Source organism: Notolepis coatsorum, assembly GCF_963971535.1.
Source record: "Notolepis coatsorum genome assembly, chromosome: 10".
NCBI classification, from domain to species: Eukaryota; Metazoa; Chordata; class Actinopteri; order Aulopiformes; family Paralepididae; genus Notolepis; species Notolepis coatsorum.
In genome coordinates, this window is record NC_140174.1 from 134,192,431 (window position 1) to 134,215,173 (window position 22,743).

The window sequence follows — 22,743 nt, forward strand, 5'->3', positions numbered from 1 at the left end:
TCCTGTTTGATACCCACTTTGACCTTTCGAACCTCCCACTCAGGGCAAACCAGTCTAAATGCATTTGCAAATACCCCAGGGGAGTGGTCCTGAGAACCATTGACAATAAGGAAAGTGCCCTTACAGAACCGTACTACTATCTTTGGCAATTGGGTTAAAAAATCAAGACGCTCTTCTTTTTTCATAATTTTCTACCATTATTGGTAGATATTTTCTGTCGATTCACCACTGCCTTTGGCTTCCAGTGCATCAGAAATAGTGTCTTACAGTAAACACCACATACACTGAAGAAGGTCACCACTTTTTGACTAAAATGCCATGTTAACATCTTATTTGTCACTTGTTTTCTGAAAGGCTTTGCCATTGTGATATAATACAGTATCTGTAGTATCAGTATTAAGGCACAATACCTCCCTCTGGGGGGGGGGAATGCAAAAACCTTCCAGAAACATAAATGCGCCTCAGATGTAAGTGTAGTGTGTGGTGTGTAGAGATGTGTGGTGTAATTATAAATGCACTGGCATGGCACGTTAGTCAGATATTTGACTTTTATGGGTTTATGTGGTGTTTAAAACACATTCCAGATATGGAAGACTAATGCCAGTGGTGAATTGGCAGAAAATAACGTACGGTTATGTATATAACCATAGTTATATGAGCATAGTGACGCTCTGCGTCTACTGCAATACTCTTCCATATCAGTATTAGCACTGAATAAATGTTCACATGCACCTTTACACACCTCATCTGCCTGGCCACACCCCCATCCGCTCCTCTACACAAGCAGGGGTGTGGCCACACTAACAGCTCCTTCCGAAGTCTTTCACCACAAAGGCAAGACCACGGGGTCCTCAGTGAGTCCGACGCAGAGCGTCACTATGCTCATATAACTATGGTTATATACATAACCGTACGTTATATATCGCATAGCTCCGCTCTGCGTCTACTGCAATACAGGAGCTGAGCAGAGCGGAAGCTCGACAAATGTACCCTCTGAGGCCCCCCACAACCATCAGAACCGGGGAGGACCCGAGCCCCCGGACCCCCCTAGCAAAGGACGGGAGGGTATCGGATCCGACTGTGCGAAGAGGAGTTTAGCAACTCAAACGCACAGGGTGAGCAGATCGTGGGACTTACCCACGACTACACAAACGCGCAACCCACATGCCACTAGGAAACGAACGGAAAGGAACGAACCCCCGTTACAACCCCTAATATCACGGGGTCAAGAGCAAAAGCCCAACCCCGTGGCAAGGCCGTAGCAGGGGAGCGCGAAGGAGGACCCAGACCCAGGAAGGGACTGGACGCCCCCGGAAAAGGGGGCCTGGAGAGGCCAACGACGCCGCAGCATCGAGACCCCACCAGGCGGTCACTAGTGAAACCACCCCCCACATCGCCAGCGTATTCGGACAGGGCCCATCCAAGAGCAGGCCCTTCCCCCCTACAGCACGCCGCCCCGAAGCACTCAAGAGGCTACACCCACAGCGGGAGCAGGCAGCGCACCGGGGAGACGACCCCCAAAAGAGGTCAATCCCTCAATCCAGGCAACAGGCCACTCGACCTGAGCCCGGAGCACTGCGGACTAGACAGGTGCCAAAGGGGTCTGCTGAAACAGCACCCCGGCGGAAGGGGCGTATGCTGGCATGTTGTGCACCATGTCGCAGCCTCCACAAAAAAAACCTCGACTCTCTAGAGGGGCAGAGGCAGAGAAGGCTGACATGATTGGCAGACGTCATGAAAGGTGCAGGGGCACACTCACAGGTAGACAGGGCCAAACCCGGCTTACCCCGAGAGTTGACTCCGCTACCAACACACCGGGGAACCAACCACCCCCTTGGTTCTAACATGAGGCGGTTGGCCGTATAACCCCCCAAGAAAAAACTCCAAAACACAACTGCGGGCATACACTGGCTATACCGCAGTACAAGTGTTTCAGTTTTCAAGAAGGGGTTAACCCATGCCAACGGGTCGACGAAAACAATTTCGAACCCGGGCCCGGCGGACCGGGACGTACACAGGGATGCCAGAGGAGTTCTACAAGAACCACCTCAACAGCCCCCTCCCAGCCCTGCCTAAGCAGGAGAAGAGAGGGACGAAAAAGAATGGAGAAGGACCAGGCTCCCTCAGCACAGTGCAAGGTACAACACAACATGGACCAAGCAACAGTGAGGGGTAACACGTAGTAACACAACCACGAACATATCCATAACGTCAAACCCTGCAACGCCCGGGCCGACCCGGCATTTTCCCCCCCGAAAAGTCCCTCAGGGTACCAGAACAGCAGATCTGCACCCCGGCGGACAACGGGTTAACTGACCTGGTCCGGCGCGACCAGAATCAGTACCGTGCCCTAATCACGCCGCCATCCCCAGTCCCAGGAGGGGGGTAGGTACGCGTGTCGATCCAAAACATTATAGAGGGCGCCACCCAGACGGTCCCCTTCGTACCGCGCCCGGTGGCCCACCCCAAGGGCGTGAGACCCCTCTACCAATGCTTTGATCTATTCTGTTAACATCCCCCAGATATGAACCAGAATTCGTCGAGACAAGCCTAGTGCACAGGCGCTCGGAAGAGACAAACTCCATCCCAGTTGCCCCATAAAAACGCTGTTTCAATGATGAGCAACCAAAAGGCGCGCAAGCCCATGCGTGGTTCCTATCAGAAGCACCCAGGGCCAGCACTATGTACACGTCGAGACCCAAAACATATCAATGGACATTCTAACAATAACCCAGATACCGTTCCTCCAAGCCGCCTGGGAGAACGACAAGCCGCTTTTTTCACAGAAAAAAATACGGACATGGGTCCCATACGACATGGCTGAGGGAAAACAACACCCCGTCAACTATGCTCCATAAAAGAGGGGACGGGGAGCGACGTACCCTATGACGGGGGGAATCCCATGACTCAACAGACCATTACAGGCGAGGAGTCAGGGAACTCCCTAAACAATACCCCGTCAACCTGCTCCATAAAGGAGGGGACGGGGAACCCCCAGAGAGACTCCCCACTCTCTACTGCGTTGCATCACCCACCAAGCTCAATACACATACAACAGAGCAGAACTTCTTTTTAAGTTCTACTCACCTTGACAATCTGAGGAGGAGGCTCTGAAACTCTGAGGAGGCTCCCTCACTGAGAGGGAGGGTCTGAACTCACAGGAGGCTCTGAAACTCCCTGAGGAGGAGGCTCTGAAACTCCCTGTAACAGAGGTCCACAACATGGAGCCTGAATAACTCACGGAAGTCTCACAACCAATAGAAACGCGCCCAGTGACGTACTCTATGGCGGGGGGAATTTCGTGGCCCACCGCCCAATATGGCGTGGGACCAGGAAACCCCCCCCCCCCCCTACCCTGTGACGCGCTGATCCAGCAATGTGACAGGAAGAACGAAGGACAGGAGGTTTTGACCCCTGACCAATCAGAAAAAGGGGAGGAAGGTTTTACCAGTTCACCCCCTCATGACCCCTCACCCCTGATACGATGCAATGCAATGACAAAGCAGAGCCATGACACCAGTCGTTGCGTGCTACATGAAGCGTTAACAGCTTCACATAGACTGTGCGAACCTGCCATCTGAATTTTTACACCTTTCCTAAAGGAAGAAAAACACAGACCAAGAGAAGGCCCCTTTAAGTAAGTAAGTAAGTATTTATAAAGCACCTTTCATACATGTCATGTAGCTCAAAGTGCTGTACACAATTATAGGCATATATAACGATAAAAGCAATAAAGTCACAGTGATCAGTTAAGATCAATGTTTAAAAAAAAAATAATAATAATAATAATAATAATAATAATAATAATAATAATAATAATAATAATAATAATAATAATAATAATAATAATAATAATAATAATAATAATAATAATAATAGTAACGTAAAAATGAAAATAACGTAAAAACAGTCATTTGCTTACCAGTTTGGGAGAACAGGTCCGCACAAACATTTCCGCTCAGTAGCAACCGGAAGTGCACTAAACCAATGCACTTGTATGGTAGGTAGCAATGTTTAGCTCTTATAACGCTAGTGTAGTTACGTTTTTATCAGTGGTCATAGTTGGGTCCATAGTGCTTTACCAAGTCCCATGGATCCATCAGTGGCCGTGTATTGTGTGCGTATGTACCCGTTCCCTCATGTGGTCAGTGGCCAGAGTTTGGGTCCATAGTGCTTTACCAAGTCCCATGGACCCATCAGTGGCCGCGTCTTGTGTGCGTATGTACCCGTTCCCTCATCTAAAAGAGTTGGGTCCACAAGACTTTTCCAAGCCTTACGGATCCATCATTGGTCGTGTATTGTGTGCGTATGTACCCGTTCCTTCATCTAAAAAAAGTTGGGTCCACAAGGCTTATCCTAGCCTCATGGATCCATCAGGTTTTTCCAAGCCATAACTATTTGTAAGCTAGACTGTATAGGTACGTTTTTAATTTTCCTTTAAAAATGTGTATAGAGCTGGCGTTTCTGATGTGTGTTGGTAGTGTGTTCCATAGTTTTGGGGCATAGTTGGCAAATGCCATACTTCCTATCCTTTTTTGGTTTCTGGGCGTGTCTAGTAAACCTGTAGTGGATGACCGTAGCGTTCTTGAGGGCAGATAACTAACTAGGGAATTTGCTATGTATTTTGGGCCTTTAAGGGCCCTGGTACAAGAGCTTACACATGTGACTTCTGTAGGCCAACACCTAACCCAGTTGTGGATCTTAACGACACACACAAGTTCAACCCTCCATCACAACAAAAAAGGCAAAAGTACACTCTCACTACCGTAAGAGGAACGCCGTTTTTCATAACGAGAGAAGACACAAGTCCTCGATTAAATACTGGCCACAGGCCTTGCTAAGTCCACATGACAGCGACCAAACAATCTTTTCTAGAAAATAATTGCTTCTCTAAGCAGGAGCACAACCCCAGCAGAAGCTGAGGGGTTACACCGTATCCCCACAAACATAGTGAAACAATATATTGTAAACAAAATCATGTTTGAGGGGAGGGGGGGGGGGGGGGGGGGGGGCAGGGAAAAACCGGGGGGAAAAATCACCCCTCATCATAGGGGTGGACGGTATAAACGGTATACGGTATAAACGGTATGAATTTGCTCTACGATATGGATTTTGACTATACCGTGTAACAGGTAGAGCAGCTCTAAAAGAGCAATGATGTCATGTAACCACAGCGCGACTATTTCAATCGCATTTGCCCCTAAAAATAGATAGAATTAGTCATAGATAATAGATATGTGCAAACTGGAAAAAGTTATTTAGGAGGCTTCGCGCAGTGGGCGTGTCAACACGCAATTGTCATTTCATAATAAACACATATCACCGCGGCGCACAGCAAGTTTCAATTTCAGTTCCTGGCATTTTTAACCAGTGGAGAAAGGTAAGGGATTTCCCTATCGTTTTTCTTATATGAATTATTCTACGTTAATAAAACATACCTGGTGATCAACTACAGTTTGCTGTAAACATTATGATATGTGTGTAGTGTTATGATAACGACGGCTGCAGCGGGAGGACGGCTGCAGCAGTGGAGTTGCGAATAGCATGTAGCTGCAGAGCCGCAGAACCATGGACGCTTTTAGGTCTGGTCACAGGCCCGCTCAACAGCGCCCCCCCACCCAACGGCTGAATTGCCAATGGCTCCTGAAAGCGCCCATGGTTCTGCGGCTCTGCAGCTACATATGCTTCTAGCAAAATCCAGCATCCAGCCTCGCTGTTTGCAATGGGAGCAGCACGGAGTCTCGACTCGGGACTTATTTTATTTGGAATATAATGACTTTATATGCAAAAGTAGCCTAGTTTTAAGTTAAAATATTATAAATCGACATGCCTTGAGGATGTCATTCTTTATATAGCCTGCCTATCAGGCAAAAAAAAATATTCTAACGGAAACACTGATACCGTGATATATACCGTTACCGTCTATGCTTCAAATTATACCGTGATATAAATTTTAGACCATACCGTCCACCCCTAACTCATCACCTTACCCCTGATACGACTCGGTTGAACAGGTACAGCCCTGTTAACACTATGGCGTCCGTCCACGTATATATACGTGTTTCGAAAAAGAGCGTTGTGGACCAGAGCCACGAGTATATACATGATATAGCCGTATACGTGACGAGTTGTTATTGTTTTATTCCATATTTGTAACGCTTATTAGGTACCCGATCCACTAGCAGGATATTTTCACATATTTGATTTTCGAAACATGCAGTACCGGCCAGACCCGCTTAGGGGCGCCATCGCTCCACTGCAGTATCATTATGTGGATTTAAAAAAAAATGCAAGTACAGTTCTGTGGGCGGATCATAGTTCCTTGATTCCAAAGACCCTCCATCTTGGATCAGCTTGCCGAGCGTTTTTTTCAGCGTGGAATAATGGGATTTATGATTAGCCAATGTGCATATCGATCTACCAGAATCCGATGACTGGTGAGGAAATGCTGCCGGCGATCACATGGCCTGATGGTAGGATAATATTACCCCAAATTACAGCTGGATTGGACATTGTTTTATAACGTAACGTGATCGATCAATGCAAATGCTATATTGAACGCACACTGTATTGCTAATCAATAATAGTAATCGGCGTTCCCCGCCGCCCCCATTTCATCCATAGATGCTCTGTAATAGTCCGGATGCTACGCAGTTTGTTTTATTTCATTCGTATATATACAGCAGAAATGGCGTTTGATATAACAGCGCCAACGTTTAGCCTCTTTTGCAGCCTCCTGCAGAAAAGCCTAGACTAAAAGCACGATATACCTTATATTCACGACACTATAAAATGACAACCAACTAGGGCTGGGCGATATGGCCTCTAAATGATATCGCGATATTTTTTGGCCATATCGCGATACACGATATATATCGTGATATTTTGACATTTCCTCTAAATCACTTAAAAATGCTTGATTTAACCCTTTGATGCATACAGTCACGCCAATATGATGATTATAATAAGTCCCTGCAACATATGTTTGCATTATTAAACCATGAAGATGCTTTAAAAAATAATTTAATGAAAATGTACTAAGAGTAGTCTACTGACACATCTAAGACAATTTATATAAAAACTCTTGGGTGCCTAAGACTTTTACACAGTACTGTGTTTTCTATCCACTTTAGCCAAACACACACACACATATATATATATATGTATATATATACACACCCTACTGTGAGAAAATAATAATCACACACAAAGGTATAATGGCTTATAGCAGACTTAATGATTTTAGAATATTTCAGATAATGAAATTAAATGTTTTTATCATCAACTATCCAGTTAGTATTTATACTGTCTGTAACGTTTGGCTACTTTAAATCATTGAATGTAGAGAGAGAGCGAGAGAGAGAGAGAGGGGGGGTGAGAATGAACAAGAGAGCCAGCCCCCCTCCCCCCCTCAGGTTTTGTTCTAGGTTCGCGTTTTGATCGTCTAAGCTGCCGTAGGTGATGACGTCACACTCGAATGTAAACAGGAAGAGATGGAGATGGAGACACACGGAGATGGAAATTGAATGATATACAGAAACGAATAACCAATAAATATGAAGTTATGTTTAAACTTCTGTTGTCAAGCGTTGTCAATATAACCCACCCCCTTTCCTCACGAATGGAACTAGTCTTGTGGAGTCCGCTTTGACTGGTTTCCAGGGTTAGCAGCTATCGCTAGTTAGCTTAGCATAATCCTAATGGATACCTTGGTTAGCAGCTACCGTTAGCTTATTGCTCGTGTCAATTAAATTACATGTTATTAAAGGTCCGCGCTGGTCTGTCTAATGAAATTACAACCGCAACATTATATCGCACTGTACAGCCCTGACTACACTAACGTTAGCCTATAGCTCCGCCGTCCCTGCTACACTCGGGACCAATACACTAACGTTAGCCTATAGCTCCGCCGTCCCTTCTCGAGGAAAGCACTGCGAGTGTCTCTCGGCCGCGGGCGGCGCCATATAAACTAAATACTCGATGTTCGCGATATAGTACAGTACTACATCTCGGGTAGAACAATCCGCGATACATCGAGTATACTCGATATATCGCCCACCCCTACAACCAACCGATGGATTTTTATTTTCTTTAAGCCATTATGAAGGCACGGTTTATGCACTCAAGTGATAATGAGAATGGACAGATAGCAATACTATAAATGATATATAAAGCTCTTAGAAAGTACATCGGTTTGTTTACAATCTGCTATCCTCTGAGGCCTAAATGGCAGCGCCCCGCCGGTCGCCATAGTGTTACAGTAATATGTGAACACGCCACCTGTTTATTGTCATCACAAGCTGAGAGAGGGACTCACCCCTCGATCACATGCCACTATGCATAGCTTTGCAGGGTTTTTAACCCAGCCAGTTGTGAGCTCAACCACGTTGCCTAACGTTACATGAACACACAACTTCTCATCATACAACAAAACCAGTTAATTTTACTCACGTAAAAAACAACGCAGTTTTCTAGGTAGAGAGAAAGCTATACCAGCGATCAAGACAATTCACCCACAACACATGTCGCATCCCCAAATGTAGTGAAGCAACATACGTTTTGGAAAAAAACATCGTTATTACAAAAAATTCAGAAGGGAAGGAAGGAAGAGGCGTAAAAGGACCCTTACCTGCACCAATGAACGCAGGCTGAGAGGACCGCAACACTGGTCTCCACGTTGACAAAGGTCCTCGCTGGCGGGGCAAAAGAAGCTAAGACGCCCCCCTCCAACAGCCGATCATGGTGCAGGGCAGACTACATCCTCTGTCAAAGATGATGTCGTAGTCAGAGTGTAATGGCCTGCTATTCTCACTGCTAATGTTCAACGGTATAGCATAAGCTAACAGCTAACTCCAGGCTAACTGGTAGCATCAGGCTAACGTTCCCAGCCGAGCGAGCATACAGAGCTAGCGACGTAGCTAACAGCTAACTGGCTAAGAGGTAGCACAACCCAGCTAGAACGCAAGCCAAGCAGCTATCACCGAAACTGTACAACGAGAGAACACAATATAGGCCAACACTTCAGACAGCCGCCGTCTGTCCCTCTCCTCATCCGAAGAGAGAAGAGGAAAGAAGTCAACACAGAACGGTGATTAACAGACACAGCGGTGCCGGCACAATTCCCTCATGGGCTGCAGCCGGCTAGAGTGTGGAGGAATTCTTATAACAAAACACCAAACCCACTTCCCTCGCGCCGGCTAACTTTCATCTTGAAAGGTGGGGCCTCGCACGGTGACAGAGAGTATCCGTTCGTCCAGAGATCCGGGGGTTTGAACCGCAGATTCGGACACGGTCCCAGGCAAATAGAGCTCCCGATGAGGAGCTCATGTAGCGTGGGCGTCAAACCAGAACCCTCTCCGCGCCGCTAAGAGGCAGCAAAAAGGGTACCAGCCTGTGTAGCCATTCCCCCCATAGCAACACAACTGGCGCTCGCATATCAAAACCATCACTCACCCGGAGAGGCAGCTAGCTCTCACAACAGCCGAGCGCCTCTCAAGCAAAGTCCAACTGCAGATCGGAGGTAATACCTGTCCAGCTGCAGCTTTGAGGAATGCAGGTGGGGATTAGGCCAGCGACGCGAGCCCCTAATACGAAAATGCCGGTGGAGGTCAGAATGATCATCATCTTCTAGACACCCCAGTGGCGAGGACATTATCGCTGTATTTCCTCGAAAATAGTAAGAGAGAAAACAAAGATATAATGTCAACGTAGCTCCTGCATCGTAGCTCCTTTCTTCAATATTTCAGCAGTCTCAAAGTGGTGTATACAGGCACTTGCCGTGGTGAAAAATAAAGAAGGAGCTGTTAGTATGGCCACACCCCTGCTTATGTAGAGGAGCGGATGGGGGTGTGGCCAGGCAGATGAGGTGTGTAAAGGTGCATGTGAAAATGTATTCAGTGCTAATACTGATATGGAAGAGTATTGCAGTAGACGCAGAGCGGAGCTTTGCGACATATAACTTTCAGTTACAAATGTTCAGTAACTTTACTTTCAGTAACTTTACTACTACTCTGGAACCCACATGGTCTCAGATCTCAGCCTCAGATCCAAGCAAGGCAAAGCTACAGTCACAGCCTACCTTTTCAGGCCCACAGCGAGTACCATCTATAGGCGAGTCCAGTTTGGATCGACAGGAGCCGTTCACTGTGCACCAAAGTATCTGGCAAACGTTCTGAAAGGATGACGAAAAGCAAACTCAGTGAAGTACAATGTACCTTCTTCAAGCCATACAGACAATATGTATCAATTTGTGTGTGTGTGCGTGTGTGTGTGTGTGTTAGTGTGTGTGTGTGTGTGTGTGTGTGTGTGTGTGTGTGTGTGTGTGTGTGTGTGTGTGTGTGTGTGTGTGTGTGTGTGTGTGTGTGTGTGTGTGTGTGTGTGTGGTCAGCACATCATCTTGGAAATATGAAAGAGAATGCTAGAGCACAAGAGCAGAATATCCATATTGTAAATATATTACAATTGACCATATTCACACAGTGGCCATTTTGCTCTCATGTCATGCTCAGGAAGGGAACAGGGTGGAAAGGAACCCCATCCTGAGCATGACATGAGAGCAAAATGGCTGGCGTGTGAATATGGTCAATATCTGTAGTAATGACAATGACAAAAAAAATTGATATTTTGTCCAAATTGTCATTTGTCAAACACAATACTCAGTACTCACATCAACCTCGGAGCAGAACGTGGCATTGGGGCCATACTGCAGCTGGCACTGGTGGTGTGTGGTATAGCGGACACCCAGGCGCGCCAACGGGGTGGTGAGGTCCCTCTTGGAGGGGCGGTCGTCCAGACAGAAGCCCCAGCCACGACTAGAAACAGCAGGTCAGAGGAAACAGGGGTTAAAGGTCATGTTGAGCGGAGGGAGGGGAGATTAGAGTAAAAGATAGAGAGAGAGAGATCTAGATAGAGAGAGATCTAGAGACAGTCAGACATACAGACAGACGACAGACAGACAAATAAGATATAGATAGATAGATAGATAGATAGATAGATAGATAGATAGATAGATAGATAGATAGATAGATAGATAGATAGATAGATAGATAGATAGGTAGATAGATAGATAGATAGATAGATAGATAGATAGATAGATAGATAGATAGATAGATAGATAGATAGATAGATAGATAGATAGATAGATAGATAGATAGATAGATAGATAGATAGATAGATAGATAGATAGATAGATAGATAGATAGATAGATAGATAGATAGATAGATAGATAGATAGATAGATAGATAGATAGATAGATAGATAGATAGATAGATAGATAGATAGACAGACAGACAGACAGACAGACAGACAGACAGACAGATAGATTAATTACTCTAGGAAACGTGTGATGTATTCCTTGGAACAGGAGGACCAGGTGAGTGGGGAGCTGTCGTACATCAGCTGTCTGGACATGATGAAGGGATGTCTTCCCTCCAGCTCACAGTCGTTCCCCTGCCCGTCATGATGGATCCCAAAACTGCGTTTTTTTAAACAAAACAAACATGGGTACCTTAAAATCTTATCAAAACATAATCAGAAAAAATATTCAGTTGCTAATTTGAAGAGGCTCCTGGAAACCTCCCTTACGGTGTTTACTTTACTGTAAGGCTGTTTATTAAAAAAAAAAAAAAAAAAAATTATTACAGTAAGTGTGTGTTTGTGCAATTGCTCTTTTTCTTTCTCAGGGTTTTCATTTTGATGTCAAGATTTATGAAGCACTTTGTTACTCAAATATAATGAAAGGTTCGACATAAATAAAGATTTACTTACTTACTGTAGGTAAAGAATGTACGTAGGTAGAATACCACAATGTTCTGTTATTCTGGACTTCACAACAATCAGAAGAGCGTGCGCACACACACACACACACACACCCACACACACACACACACCCACACACACACCTGTGACCCATCTCGTGGGCGATGGTGAAGGCGACAGGGAGGCCAGAGTCCTCGTTGATGTTGCAGCTGCGGTGAGGTTGGCACATCCCAGACAGGTGAGACAGACCCAAGGTCTCACATGGCTGATTCATCCCTGCACAGATGTCCTTCCTGTGGGGGTGAAACACACACACACACACACACACACACACACACACACACACACGCATATACTCAGAGTTAATTATATTGTTGCCTATTTTTTTCTACTGTACTATAATTGTATTACCTGTATTACAGTATGTCTTCTACTATTACCATTTATCTGTACCTCCGCTCCCCCCTCCCCCATGCTGCTATGATGCCTGCATTTCCCCAAGGGGATCAATAAAGGCATATCTTATCTTATCTTACACACACAGTTTATCAGCCAGCCATCAGTATAAATTAGACACTATTTATTCTACTTCAATGATCCAATATATGTGTGTGTGTGTGTCTTGCCTGGTGACCAGTATCGCCACGTCATGGTGAGCAGGGTGTGTGTGTCACTTGCCTGGTGACCAGTATCGCCACGTCATGGTGAGCAGGGTGTGTGTGTCACTTGCCTGGTGACCAGTATGGCCACGTCATGGTGAGCAGGGTGTGTGTGTCACTTGCCTGGTGACCAGTATCGCCACGTCATGGTGAGCAGGGTGTGTGTCACTTGCCTGGTGACCAGTATCGCCACGTCATGGTGAGCAGGGTGTGTGTCACTCTGTGGGTTGATGTTCTTCTGCCAGGCACAGAAACTGGCCAGAGTGGTGTCAGCATGGTGAACGATCTTCAACCCTTTCTGCAAGAGACAGCAAGATATGGTACAGTCGGTCTACACCAGGGCTATTCAACTGGCGGCCCGCGGGCCAGATCCGGCCCGCGGGAAGATTCTGACCGGCCCGCCAAAGATTACATTTTTTTTTAACTTTTTTCTTTTCATGTCAACGTTAACACCCACAATTGAGCCAAAAGTCACTCAATTAATGACATATTTCATTGATAAATTGAGGGAAAACTTTGCAAGTCGATTTGATGAATTTGACATGTCCAGAGAATTGATGCATTTTGTGAGCAACCCATTTGCCAATGTAGCTGCTATTTCCACAAAAGGACAAGAGTTCCTTGCATCACTTCACATTGATGAAGGTCTCCTGCAACTTGAAATAATTGACATGCAAGCATCATCTGCTCTGAAGCAGGCACTTGAGAATGAATCCACCACAACATTTTGGATAAAGTGTATTCATGTCAAGACATTCCCCAAAATAAAAACGCTGGCAATATCTGTGCTAACAATGTTTGGCTCAACATACACCTGTGAATCCAGTTTCTCTCACATGAATGCCATTAAAACAAGCAACCATGCCTCCTTGACAAATGAGCATTTGCATCACTGTTTGCGGGTAGCCCTCACTTCCTATGAACCCTCTTTCTCTGCCATTGCCCAGTCAAATAAGTGCAATCGCTCTCATTAGATGTGTGTATGTAGGCTAGGCCTGTCTGCCCCCCACCCCCCTGATGTTTGAGAGTTAAGAGTGGACAATAAGTGCTAATAAGATGCTGTGATTTGCTGTTGTTGCACAGACATGAAGCACTTTTTCATAAGCTCAGCTGCACTATAAATGTGTTTTTTTGTTCAAGTGTCAATGTTAGAATGTTCAGATGCACTTGTTTGTTTTTTATTTTATTTTTATATTGAAATGTTGAGGAGGAGATGTTGCAGTTGTTGCACAGTCATAAATGAAGCACTTTTTGCAGGAGATGTTGCAGATGTGGCACATAAATTAAGCACTTTTTTTGAAAAGTATACTACTTTTGCAATGTAGTTAAATAAAAGTTGTGAAAATGTGGTTGCGTGTTGTGTCAAGTGTACATATATTCATAGCACGGGGAGGCGCCGTGGCAGTCCGGCCCCTGGCCCCTTGGGTTTCTGACAATGTGGCCCCCTGAACAATTTAGTTGAATAGCCCTGGTCTACACCGTCACATGTGTTTATCATGGTGGAGTTTAACAATCTTCAACCCTTTCTGCAAGAGACAGCAAGATACAGTAGGTCTTTACCATCACACATATTTTATCTGACACAATAAAAGGGGATATGTGATACTTTGGATTTTGGAATGCCTGCCCGCTCCATAGTCAGTTCCTATGGATGTCAATCGTCAACTAAGGAGGATCACTTATAGCCTATTGCATAGAGACACAGCTAACACGTACAAAATGTACAATGATGTAGAAATAGAGGGAGAAAGAGAAGGGTCAGGTTTTTCTCTCACAATGGCCATGAGATTTACTGGTGCAGTAATAGATTTACTGTTGCAGTCATACATTTACTGGTGCAGTAATAGATTTACTGGTGCAGTAATACGTTTACAGGTGCAGTAATAGATTTACTGGTGCAGTAATACGTTTACAGGTGCAGTAATAGATTTACTGGTGCAGTAATAGATTTACTGGTGCAGTAATACGTTTACAGGTGCAGTAATAGATTTACTGGTGCAGTAATAGATTTACAGTTGCAGTCATACATTTACTGGTGCAGTCATACATTTACTGGTGCAGTAATATATTTACTGGTGCAGTAATAGATTTACAGTTGCAGTAATACATTTACTGGTGCAGTAATACATTTACTGGTGTAGTCATATATTTACTGTTGCAGTAATAGATTTACAGGTGCAGTAATACATTTACTGGTGCAGTAATAGATTTACTGGTACAGTAATACATTTACTGGTGCAGTAATACATTACTGGTGCAGTAATAGATTTACTGTTGCAGTAATATATTAACAGGTGCAGTAATATATGTACTGTTGCAGAAATAGATTTACTGGTGCAGTAATATATTTAGTGTTGCAGTAATATATTTACAGGTGCAGTAATAGATTTACAGGTGCAGTAATATGTAATACATTTACTGGTGCAGTAATATATTTACAGGTGCAGTAATAGATTTACAGGTGCAGTAATAGATTTACACATTGCACATTTAAACAGTGAACCAGAATGATCCTCCAGATATGGCGGCTCGCCCAATAATTTGAACCCAGCATGACATCAGCAACATTAGAGTCAGAGTTTACAAAGATGTTTTTAGTCAACATGTCATTTCTATCTTGCTTAAGAAATTATTTCCTGAGAAGCACATTCCTGGCATCAGAAATGTCTCGGATTAAAAGAGGTCCTTCTGCATGACTGCATTAATTTGCTAAATGATAATTACATGGGAAACGCTATATTACAGATTTGATTAATTGAGAGAAATCTCATTCACCATAGTCACACGGTGGCAATTTTCTCTCATGTCATGGTGGGAACAGGGTGGAAAGAAATCCCAACCTGAGCGTGAAATAAGAGCAAAATGACCATGTCTCATTCACTTAAGACAAAAGATCAGACACATTTTTGTCCTAGCTCCACTTAAGGAGCACTGAAGAGCAGTCGTAAGTTGGACAGACTGGTGTGCGCCGTGTTCTTAAGGGCTTTATTTGGGATGAATCATGGTGATTTCGTTCATGTCAACTCTACAGGCATCCTTGGAATTAATTCATCATAATCATAATAATTATGATATGATATAATTTTTTTTATCAAAGTTTTACATTTACAGTCATGCCTCAAGAGGCATTGTGATGTCCAAAAATAAATAAAAACACTACACCAACACTGCAAATGACAGTGGATAAATAAATAAGAACTAAAGCTAATCGCATGGATATAGCTATAATGGAATTCCATATTTATACCGTCTTGTTGCGCACTGATGGCCACCTGTTCAGCGCGCACACACACACACACACACACACACACACACACACACACACGCACACTGTATAGCCTACGTGTGTAATGAATGAACAGTATAGGCTTATATTATTCTAATTACTTGTTTCGTTTGGAGATAGTAGATACTGTATGCGCTGCCCTATAGTAGTATGTACAGTACATACAGTACTCGGTACACATCTTAGCATGACATCTTAAGGCCACCACAGAGGCGGGCGTACTGTGAACGGACCGGACTCTGGGCGGCATGTCCGCAATCGTTTGAGGCATCAGTCAAGCGTACCACCGCTTACCAATTTCCTACATTTCTCATGCCAGTTTACTACATTTAATGCAACCAAGCAGCCTTTTGTGTGACGCCTCTGTAGAGTCTGGTCCGCTCATGCCCGACTCTGTGGCGGCCTGTCACGCTAAGATGTGTGCTGTACTGTACTGTACTGTAGTGTATTGTAGTAGAACTACAGTATGACTACTATAGTATCTGCAATTTCCAAGTCATTAGAATAATATAAGCCTACTGTGTTCATTCATTACGCACGACCGCACGTAGACTATACAGTACGTGCGCGAGTGTGTGTACTGTACTGTATGTGTGTGTGTGTGTGTGTGTGTGTGTGTGTGTGTGTGTGTGTGTACGTGCACTGCGGCAGGTGTCCAGGAGCGCGCAACGAGTCTATTCCACTATATGGCTATAGTGTACTGTATGATGACAATACATTTGAATCTGATCTAATTTTTATCCGTTGCAAAGCGCTTCAGCTCTACCTGTTGAATACGGGGATTGGCTCATGCAACGCAGACCTTTTTTTGGCACACGGCCCTCGTATTATAATGAGCTGGAGGGGCGTGTCTGTATGCAAATGAAGTAAGCGAGAATGCGCATCAGCGGTTCAAAGCTGTGATCATTTGGCAAGTTAAGACAACCTCTTCACGCGTTGGTGCATCCGGGGGTAATTGTCGTCTGCTTAAGAAATCTCAAGACAATGTTGGTGAATGAGGTCCAATGACTAGTCAACAGCACTAACTTTGGGGATTTTGTCCCCTGCTTCTGAGTTGCTTTTCGCTTCACCAGCAGAAGCACAATAGTTTGTAATGGTCGTCATGTGGTTACCTCTTCTCCTGTCAGCAGGATGAGGCGAACCAGGATGATGTGGATGGCATTCCCAATACTGGCATCATGGAAGATCCCAGCCACCTGTGACACATAAAAAAGACTTCAACGAATCAACGTTAACTATCAAACAACGTCTGTAATCGCTGGTCTCTGGTGCCCTGAGAACAAATCTTCACACTGCATAAATAAATCTCCGGGTTGCTAGATGCCATATTCTTCCCCAGTAATTTCTTATTTATAAAATGTTCTATTTATTAAATTATTTAGCCTTTGTATGGCAAAATGTATGTATCAGTGGAGGTTATTCAATGACAACACCTGAGGCAGAAATTGACTTTTGAATTGAATTATTATTCATTTACATATATATATATATATTTTTTTTTTTTTTTTTTTTTTTATTATTATTTTTCTTTAGAAATGTTTTCCTCTGTAAAAGAAATGCCAGTGATTTTTTTTTTTTTTTTCAAAAATGTGACAGCTGATCAGGCCTGCAGTGCTCACATAACTGTAGTAATGGCAAGCTGCCAATCATTCAGTGCAACTTTTCTGCACGTGTTGATCTTTTTATTCTATTATCCAATCAAAATAGGCTATTTGAGTCATCTAAGCCCCGCCCGTGCAGATTTGCGCGCGCCACTCACGAACGCGGGTTGAATGATTGACAGCCCTCAACGGTCTGACACTCAATCAGAGAGGAGCTGCGCGACATGACATAGACCACTGCACTTTTGCGTTACATGGAGCTCGTGAGGAGGAGGGGGGCGGGGGGACGAGAGCGCGAGGGAATCAATTGAATGCGCTGCCTTCCCCCCCGCACCTCCCATGAGCTCAAAATACCGGAAGTGGTGCGGTGGTCAATTGTTTACACTTTCCATGGGATAAAAGAACATGTCTCGAGTCGGACTTGTCACGATGGAGAAGCTACAATATTCAACGGAAGATGAGATCGGTCGAGTGAGTGCTTTCTCACTGCTTTGGCTGTTGTGTGGTGAGTGGATTTAAAATATATATATATATTTTAGTAGCTGTGTGTTGATTATGAATTAATTGGCCCGCTGTGGCCTTGCGTGTGTAATACACACACACACACCCGCTGCGTCCAGTGTGTCAGTGACGTGTGTGTGGCTGAAATGAGTGCGCTTACTTTCGAATTACCCACGTACACGTACGAATCACCAACACGTTTCCCGCGGGCACCAGGTAGCCCCCAAGGACCACATGAGTCGCCCGCGGCAAGCCTTGTGTTTCTAATCAAATATTAATATCGCCGCGGGGAGGGGGGGGGGGGGGCATAATCCCACGGGACAATGCATTGGGAACTTGTGTCCCCAACTCCTCCTCTCCTCTCCTCTCCTCTCCTCTCCTCTCCTCTCCTCTCCTCTCCTCTCCTCTCCTCTCCTCTCCTCTCCTCTCCTCTCCTCTCCTCTCCTCTCCCTCTCCTCTCCTCTCCCTCTCCTCTCCTCTCTTAGGTATGAATTGAAAATGGGGGACCCTGATGTAAACAAGACAAACGTCTTTCTCTGGTCTGCATCTCCTTAAAAATTGTGTGTATTGAGCCATACCGTATTGTACCCATTCTGCAATCTGTTAAATAAAGTTTTCATTCATTCATTCATTCATTGTCCTTGTGTTACATAAAACCCATCTGTGGCCTCGTGCAGAGGAAGGTGGTAAATACATGTTAGATATTCCAATGTACAGTTTTGCTTGTACAGTTGTACAAGCATGTACCATTGACTCAGAATGGTCTGTTTTATTGAAATCGTCACAGCAGTATAGTTTGTTTATACTTCAGAAGTATGATATTTAAACATGGTCCCCAAAATGAATGGAAGAGAATGAGGAGCCTGACACCTGGGAGGAATGGGGGTGTTGCAGCCTTGGGGATGTTTTAAAAATATAATTTAATATATAATATAATATAATAATTTGTGCTTCACCAAGAAATTTGGTCAGCAGCCGCCACTGGTAGGTAGGTAGGTAGGTAGGTAGGTAGGTAGGTAGGTAGGTAGGTAGGTAGGTAGGTAGGTAGGTAGGTAGGTAGGTAGGTAGGTAGGTAGGTAGGTAGGTAGGTAGGTAGGTAGGTAGGTAGGTAGGTAGGTAGGTAGGTAGGTAGGTAGGTAGGTAGGTAGGTAGGTAGGTAGGTAGGTAGGTAGGTAGGTAGGTAGGTAGGTAGGTAGGTAGGTAGGTAGGTAGGTAGGTAGGTAGGTAGGTAGGTAGGTAGGTAGGTAGGTAGGTAGGTAGGTAGGTAGGTAGGTAGGTAGGTAGGTAGGTAGGTAGGTAGGTAGGTAGGTAGGTAGGTAGGTAGGTAGGTAGGTAGGTAGGTAGGTAGGTAGGTAGGTAGGTAGGTAGGTAGGTAGGTAGGTAGGTAGGTAGGTAGGTAGGTAGGTAGGTAGGTAGGTAGGTAGGTAGGTAGGTAGGTAGGTAGGTAGGTAGGTAGGTAGGTAGGTAGGTAGGTAGGTAGGTAGGTAGGTAGGTAGGTAGGTAGGTAGGTAGGTAGGTAGGTAGGTAGGTAGGTAGGTAGGTATGTATGTATGTATGTATGTATGTATGTATGTATGTATGTATGTATGTATGTATGTATGTATGTATGTATGTATGTATGTATGTATGTATGTATGTATGTATGTATGTATGTATGTATGTATGTATGTATGTATGAACTGGATAATGCACGCAAGCATGTTAACCTTATGGAAAAGAGAGAAATAAAAAATGTATACAAAATCTATATAAAACAAAGCGGGGCTCGCAACTCACTTGTTGTTCCAATGTGTTTTGATTGACAAAAAGGCAGTAGATACGACGTTTCGACCGACCTTTCCGGTGTTCTTCAAGCACAAAAATCTATAAACATCTCCATCTTCACAAGTCATTTCACCTTGTAGTGAGTCTAAAAATTGCATTATCTTAAAACCAGTGAAATAATTGGCCACTGAATGCAAGTGAACATGTTTCAAGGTTCAAATTACTTCTAAACCTGAAGACATAATTTTTTTTATTTTGCAGAGGGTGGAGCCTCTCACCACTCACCATGTTCATGATGGTGAAGATGTAGGATTCCACATTGTCGCTACCGTGGTAGTCGATGAGTTTGGAGTCGGCCACCACCATGCTCTCCACCCACCTCTCTCTGCTGACGGAGCGCTGGGAACGAGGCTGACCCTGCTCCTCCTTCTGCTCCCTCTCCCACTCCTCTCTCTCTCTCTCCACCAGGACGGAGTCGCTCGGAGCATCTACAGTGTGGAGAATGGAAAAAACATGTTTTTCTTTTACTGTACAGTAAGTGTAAGTGACTTATGCACCCTCTCCTGGGGGCAGTGAGCTAATATATCTAATGCACACAGTGATGTGGACCAAGATAACAAGAATATAATACACTTATACACAAATACACACACATTGGCCCAGTGCTCTGTGACTCCGTTCCCATACTCCCATACTTCCTCATTCACCAATACTCTCTTATTATTTTTCTTATAATTTTTCTTAACCATCCAAAGAGAAAAATAAGAAGCCACCGGCACATTAATTAAAAAAAAATTTTATCCACTTTTTCTCCTTATTTTCTATTTTTCTCCCATCCCAATTTCGTGTATCCAATTCTCCCCTCCCCTGTCTTGAACATTGCTCGACTATGCCCCCCACTGGTTGGTTGTAGAGAGGATAGAAGCCTTGCATCACGTGTTCCCTCCGGCACACGAGGAGGCAGCCTGTCACATATTTTCGCCTGCCAGCGCGGACTCTCATTGGCGAGGTGTAACGCATGGGAGGCTCACACTACCCCCGCCATTTCCTGTCTCTGCTGTGCAGGCGTCTCCCAACCGACCTGTAGGGGTTGCTGTCCACAACGTCCAATCCCCACCCATCGACTTCCACCCGCTGACTCTGCCAAATGAGCCAGTACGACTGCCGGTCCAAGCCGAAGGCAATGCTGAGACTGGGATTCGATACCGGAGTCTCTTGCATTGGTGACGAGTGCAATCTCCGCTACGCCACCCAGCCGCCTACCCACCGCCGCATTCATCAACCTGTTTGTAGAAGCCAAAACTGACATTATTAGAGGTTGTATTGCCATATGTTATATTTTATGTATTTGTTTGGATTTATGTATTTATGTTGAGTTCTGCCTGTATACATTGTGCCTGCCAGCCTGCCAAATTGGGTTTGTGGCATCAGTTCCCGTTGCTCACCAGTAGGTGACATACTTAGCTACTTAATGGGTAATGGGACTGATGACAGCCAGGTGTGTTTGTTTACCGGCAGAGCCTAACAGTTTTTGACCGTCACGTCACGTCGACACAGCACGTTGTTTGGTTATCGTTTTGTTTGTAGTGTATAGTGTTTGTTTGTTCTTTTGAAGGTATTAGCGTTTACTCATATCACATTTGAGGTAAATAAACCCAGTTGGGGTGTTATTGGAACGGACCTTGTGGACATTCATTCTTTCACCAGACGAGTACCCAGCACGAGCAACAGACGCGTCAACTATATGTTTTAACCGGTATCAGCCTCCTCAAGGGCTTTATAGATTTATTGTTTTTGTTTAGTCAAGTTAGGCCCTTATACAAGTCAAAAACTCGTGCTTGTTGAGAACATATGGGGCATTAGTCAAAGGTGGAACATTAGGAACCACATGAAGAGCAAGTCAAAACAGGCTCATTATTCAAAGGTGGAACATTAGGAACCACATGAAGAGCAAGTCAAAACAGGCTCATTAGTCAAAGGTGGAACATTAGGAACCACATGAAGAGCAAGTCAAAACAGGCTCATTAGTCAAAGGTGGAACATTAGGAACCACATGAAGAGCAAGTCAAAACAGGCTCATTAGTCAAAGGTGGAACATTAGGAACCACATGAAGAGCAAGTCAAAACAGGCTCATTAGTCAAAGGTGGAACATTAGGAACCACATGAAGAGCAAGTCAAAACAGGCTCATTATTCAAAGGTGGAACATTAGAAACCACATGAAGAGCAAGTCTGTTGTGTCCTACTGTTACAGTGTCTGAAGCATGCAGTTACTTATTTGCACCACTTGGTGTCAACAGAGGTGACCTGCCTAGACAGGCATGAAGAAGAAGCATGAATACAGGAAGTGAGGCTTGCATGCCATGATGTGTGAAATGCTATGCAGGAACTAAACAAAGAATAGTGAATTGAAATGGATCCACTCTCTCCAGTGTCTTATTCATTGCCATCCACCTCTACAAAGTCAAAACAGGCTCATTAGTCAAAGGTGGAACATTAGGAACCACATGAAGAGCAAGTCAAAACAGGCTCATTAGTCAAAGGTGGAACATTAGGAACCACATGAAGAGCAAGTCAAAACAGGCTCATTAGTCAAAGGTGGTCATTAGGAACCACATGAAGAGCAAGTCAAAACAGGCTCATTAGTCAAAGGTGGTCATTAGGAACCACATGAAGAGCAAGTCAAAACAGGCTCATTAGTCAAAGGTGGTCATTAGGAACCACACCAAGAGCAAAGTTATAAGTTAAAAACTTTTCTCATTGAGGACGGTTTTCACCTCTCTTTGATGCGCGCATCGGAGCTGATTCATTGATGACGGCGTGGGATATTTTCACCTCTCTTTGATGCGCGCATCGGAGCTGATTCATTGAGGACGGCGTGGGATATTTTCACCTCGCTTTGATGCGCACATCAGAGCTGATTCATTGAGGACGGCTTGGGATATTTTCACCTCTTTGATGCGCGCATTGGAGCTGATTCATTGATGACGGCGTGGGATATTTTCACCTCTCTTTGATGCGCGCATCGGAGCTGATTCATTGAGGACAGCGTGGGATTTGTTTGTGCTTGGATGTCAACACGGAGCCACGGAGAACGCTGACGTCAGATCAGCACATCAGAGCTCCCAACAATAACCATTTTCTATTTGTAGCGGCCACTACAAAGTTTGAAAGC

General features: G+C 44.6%; 1 protein-coding gene across 3 annotated transcripts in view; it reads right to left on the reverse strand.

Annotated features, from left to right (window-relative positions):
• Positions 1-22,743, reverse strand: part of LOC311235095 (A disintegrin and metalloproteinase with thrombospondin motifs 12-like) — a 129,888-nt gene that overhangs the window by 83,905 nt on the left and 23,240 nt on the right. For all 3 annotated transcript variants that reach the window (XM_084322442.1, XM_084322443.1, XM_084322441.1), the window contains exons 4-10: positions 19,855-20,057; positions 16,816-16,899; positions 12,591-12,715; positions 11,902-12,051; positions 11,331-11,474; positions 10,667-10,811; positions 10,079-10,171 (exon numbers count right to left, since the gene is read on the reverse strand). In XM_084322442.1, the coding sequence (XP_084178568.1) occupies positions 10,079-10,171; positions 10,667-10,811; positions 11,331-11,474; positions 11,902-12,051; positions 12,591-12,715; positions 16,816-16,899; positions 19,855-20,057 (944 nt within the window). The remainder of the gene's footprint in view (positions 1-10,078; positions 10,172-10,666; positions 10,812-11,330; positions 11,475-11,901; positions 12,052-12,590; positions 12,716-16,815; positions 16,900-19,854; positions 20,058-22,743) is intronic.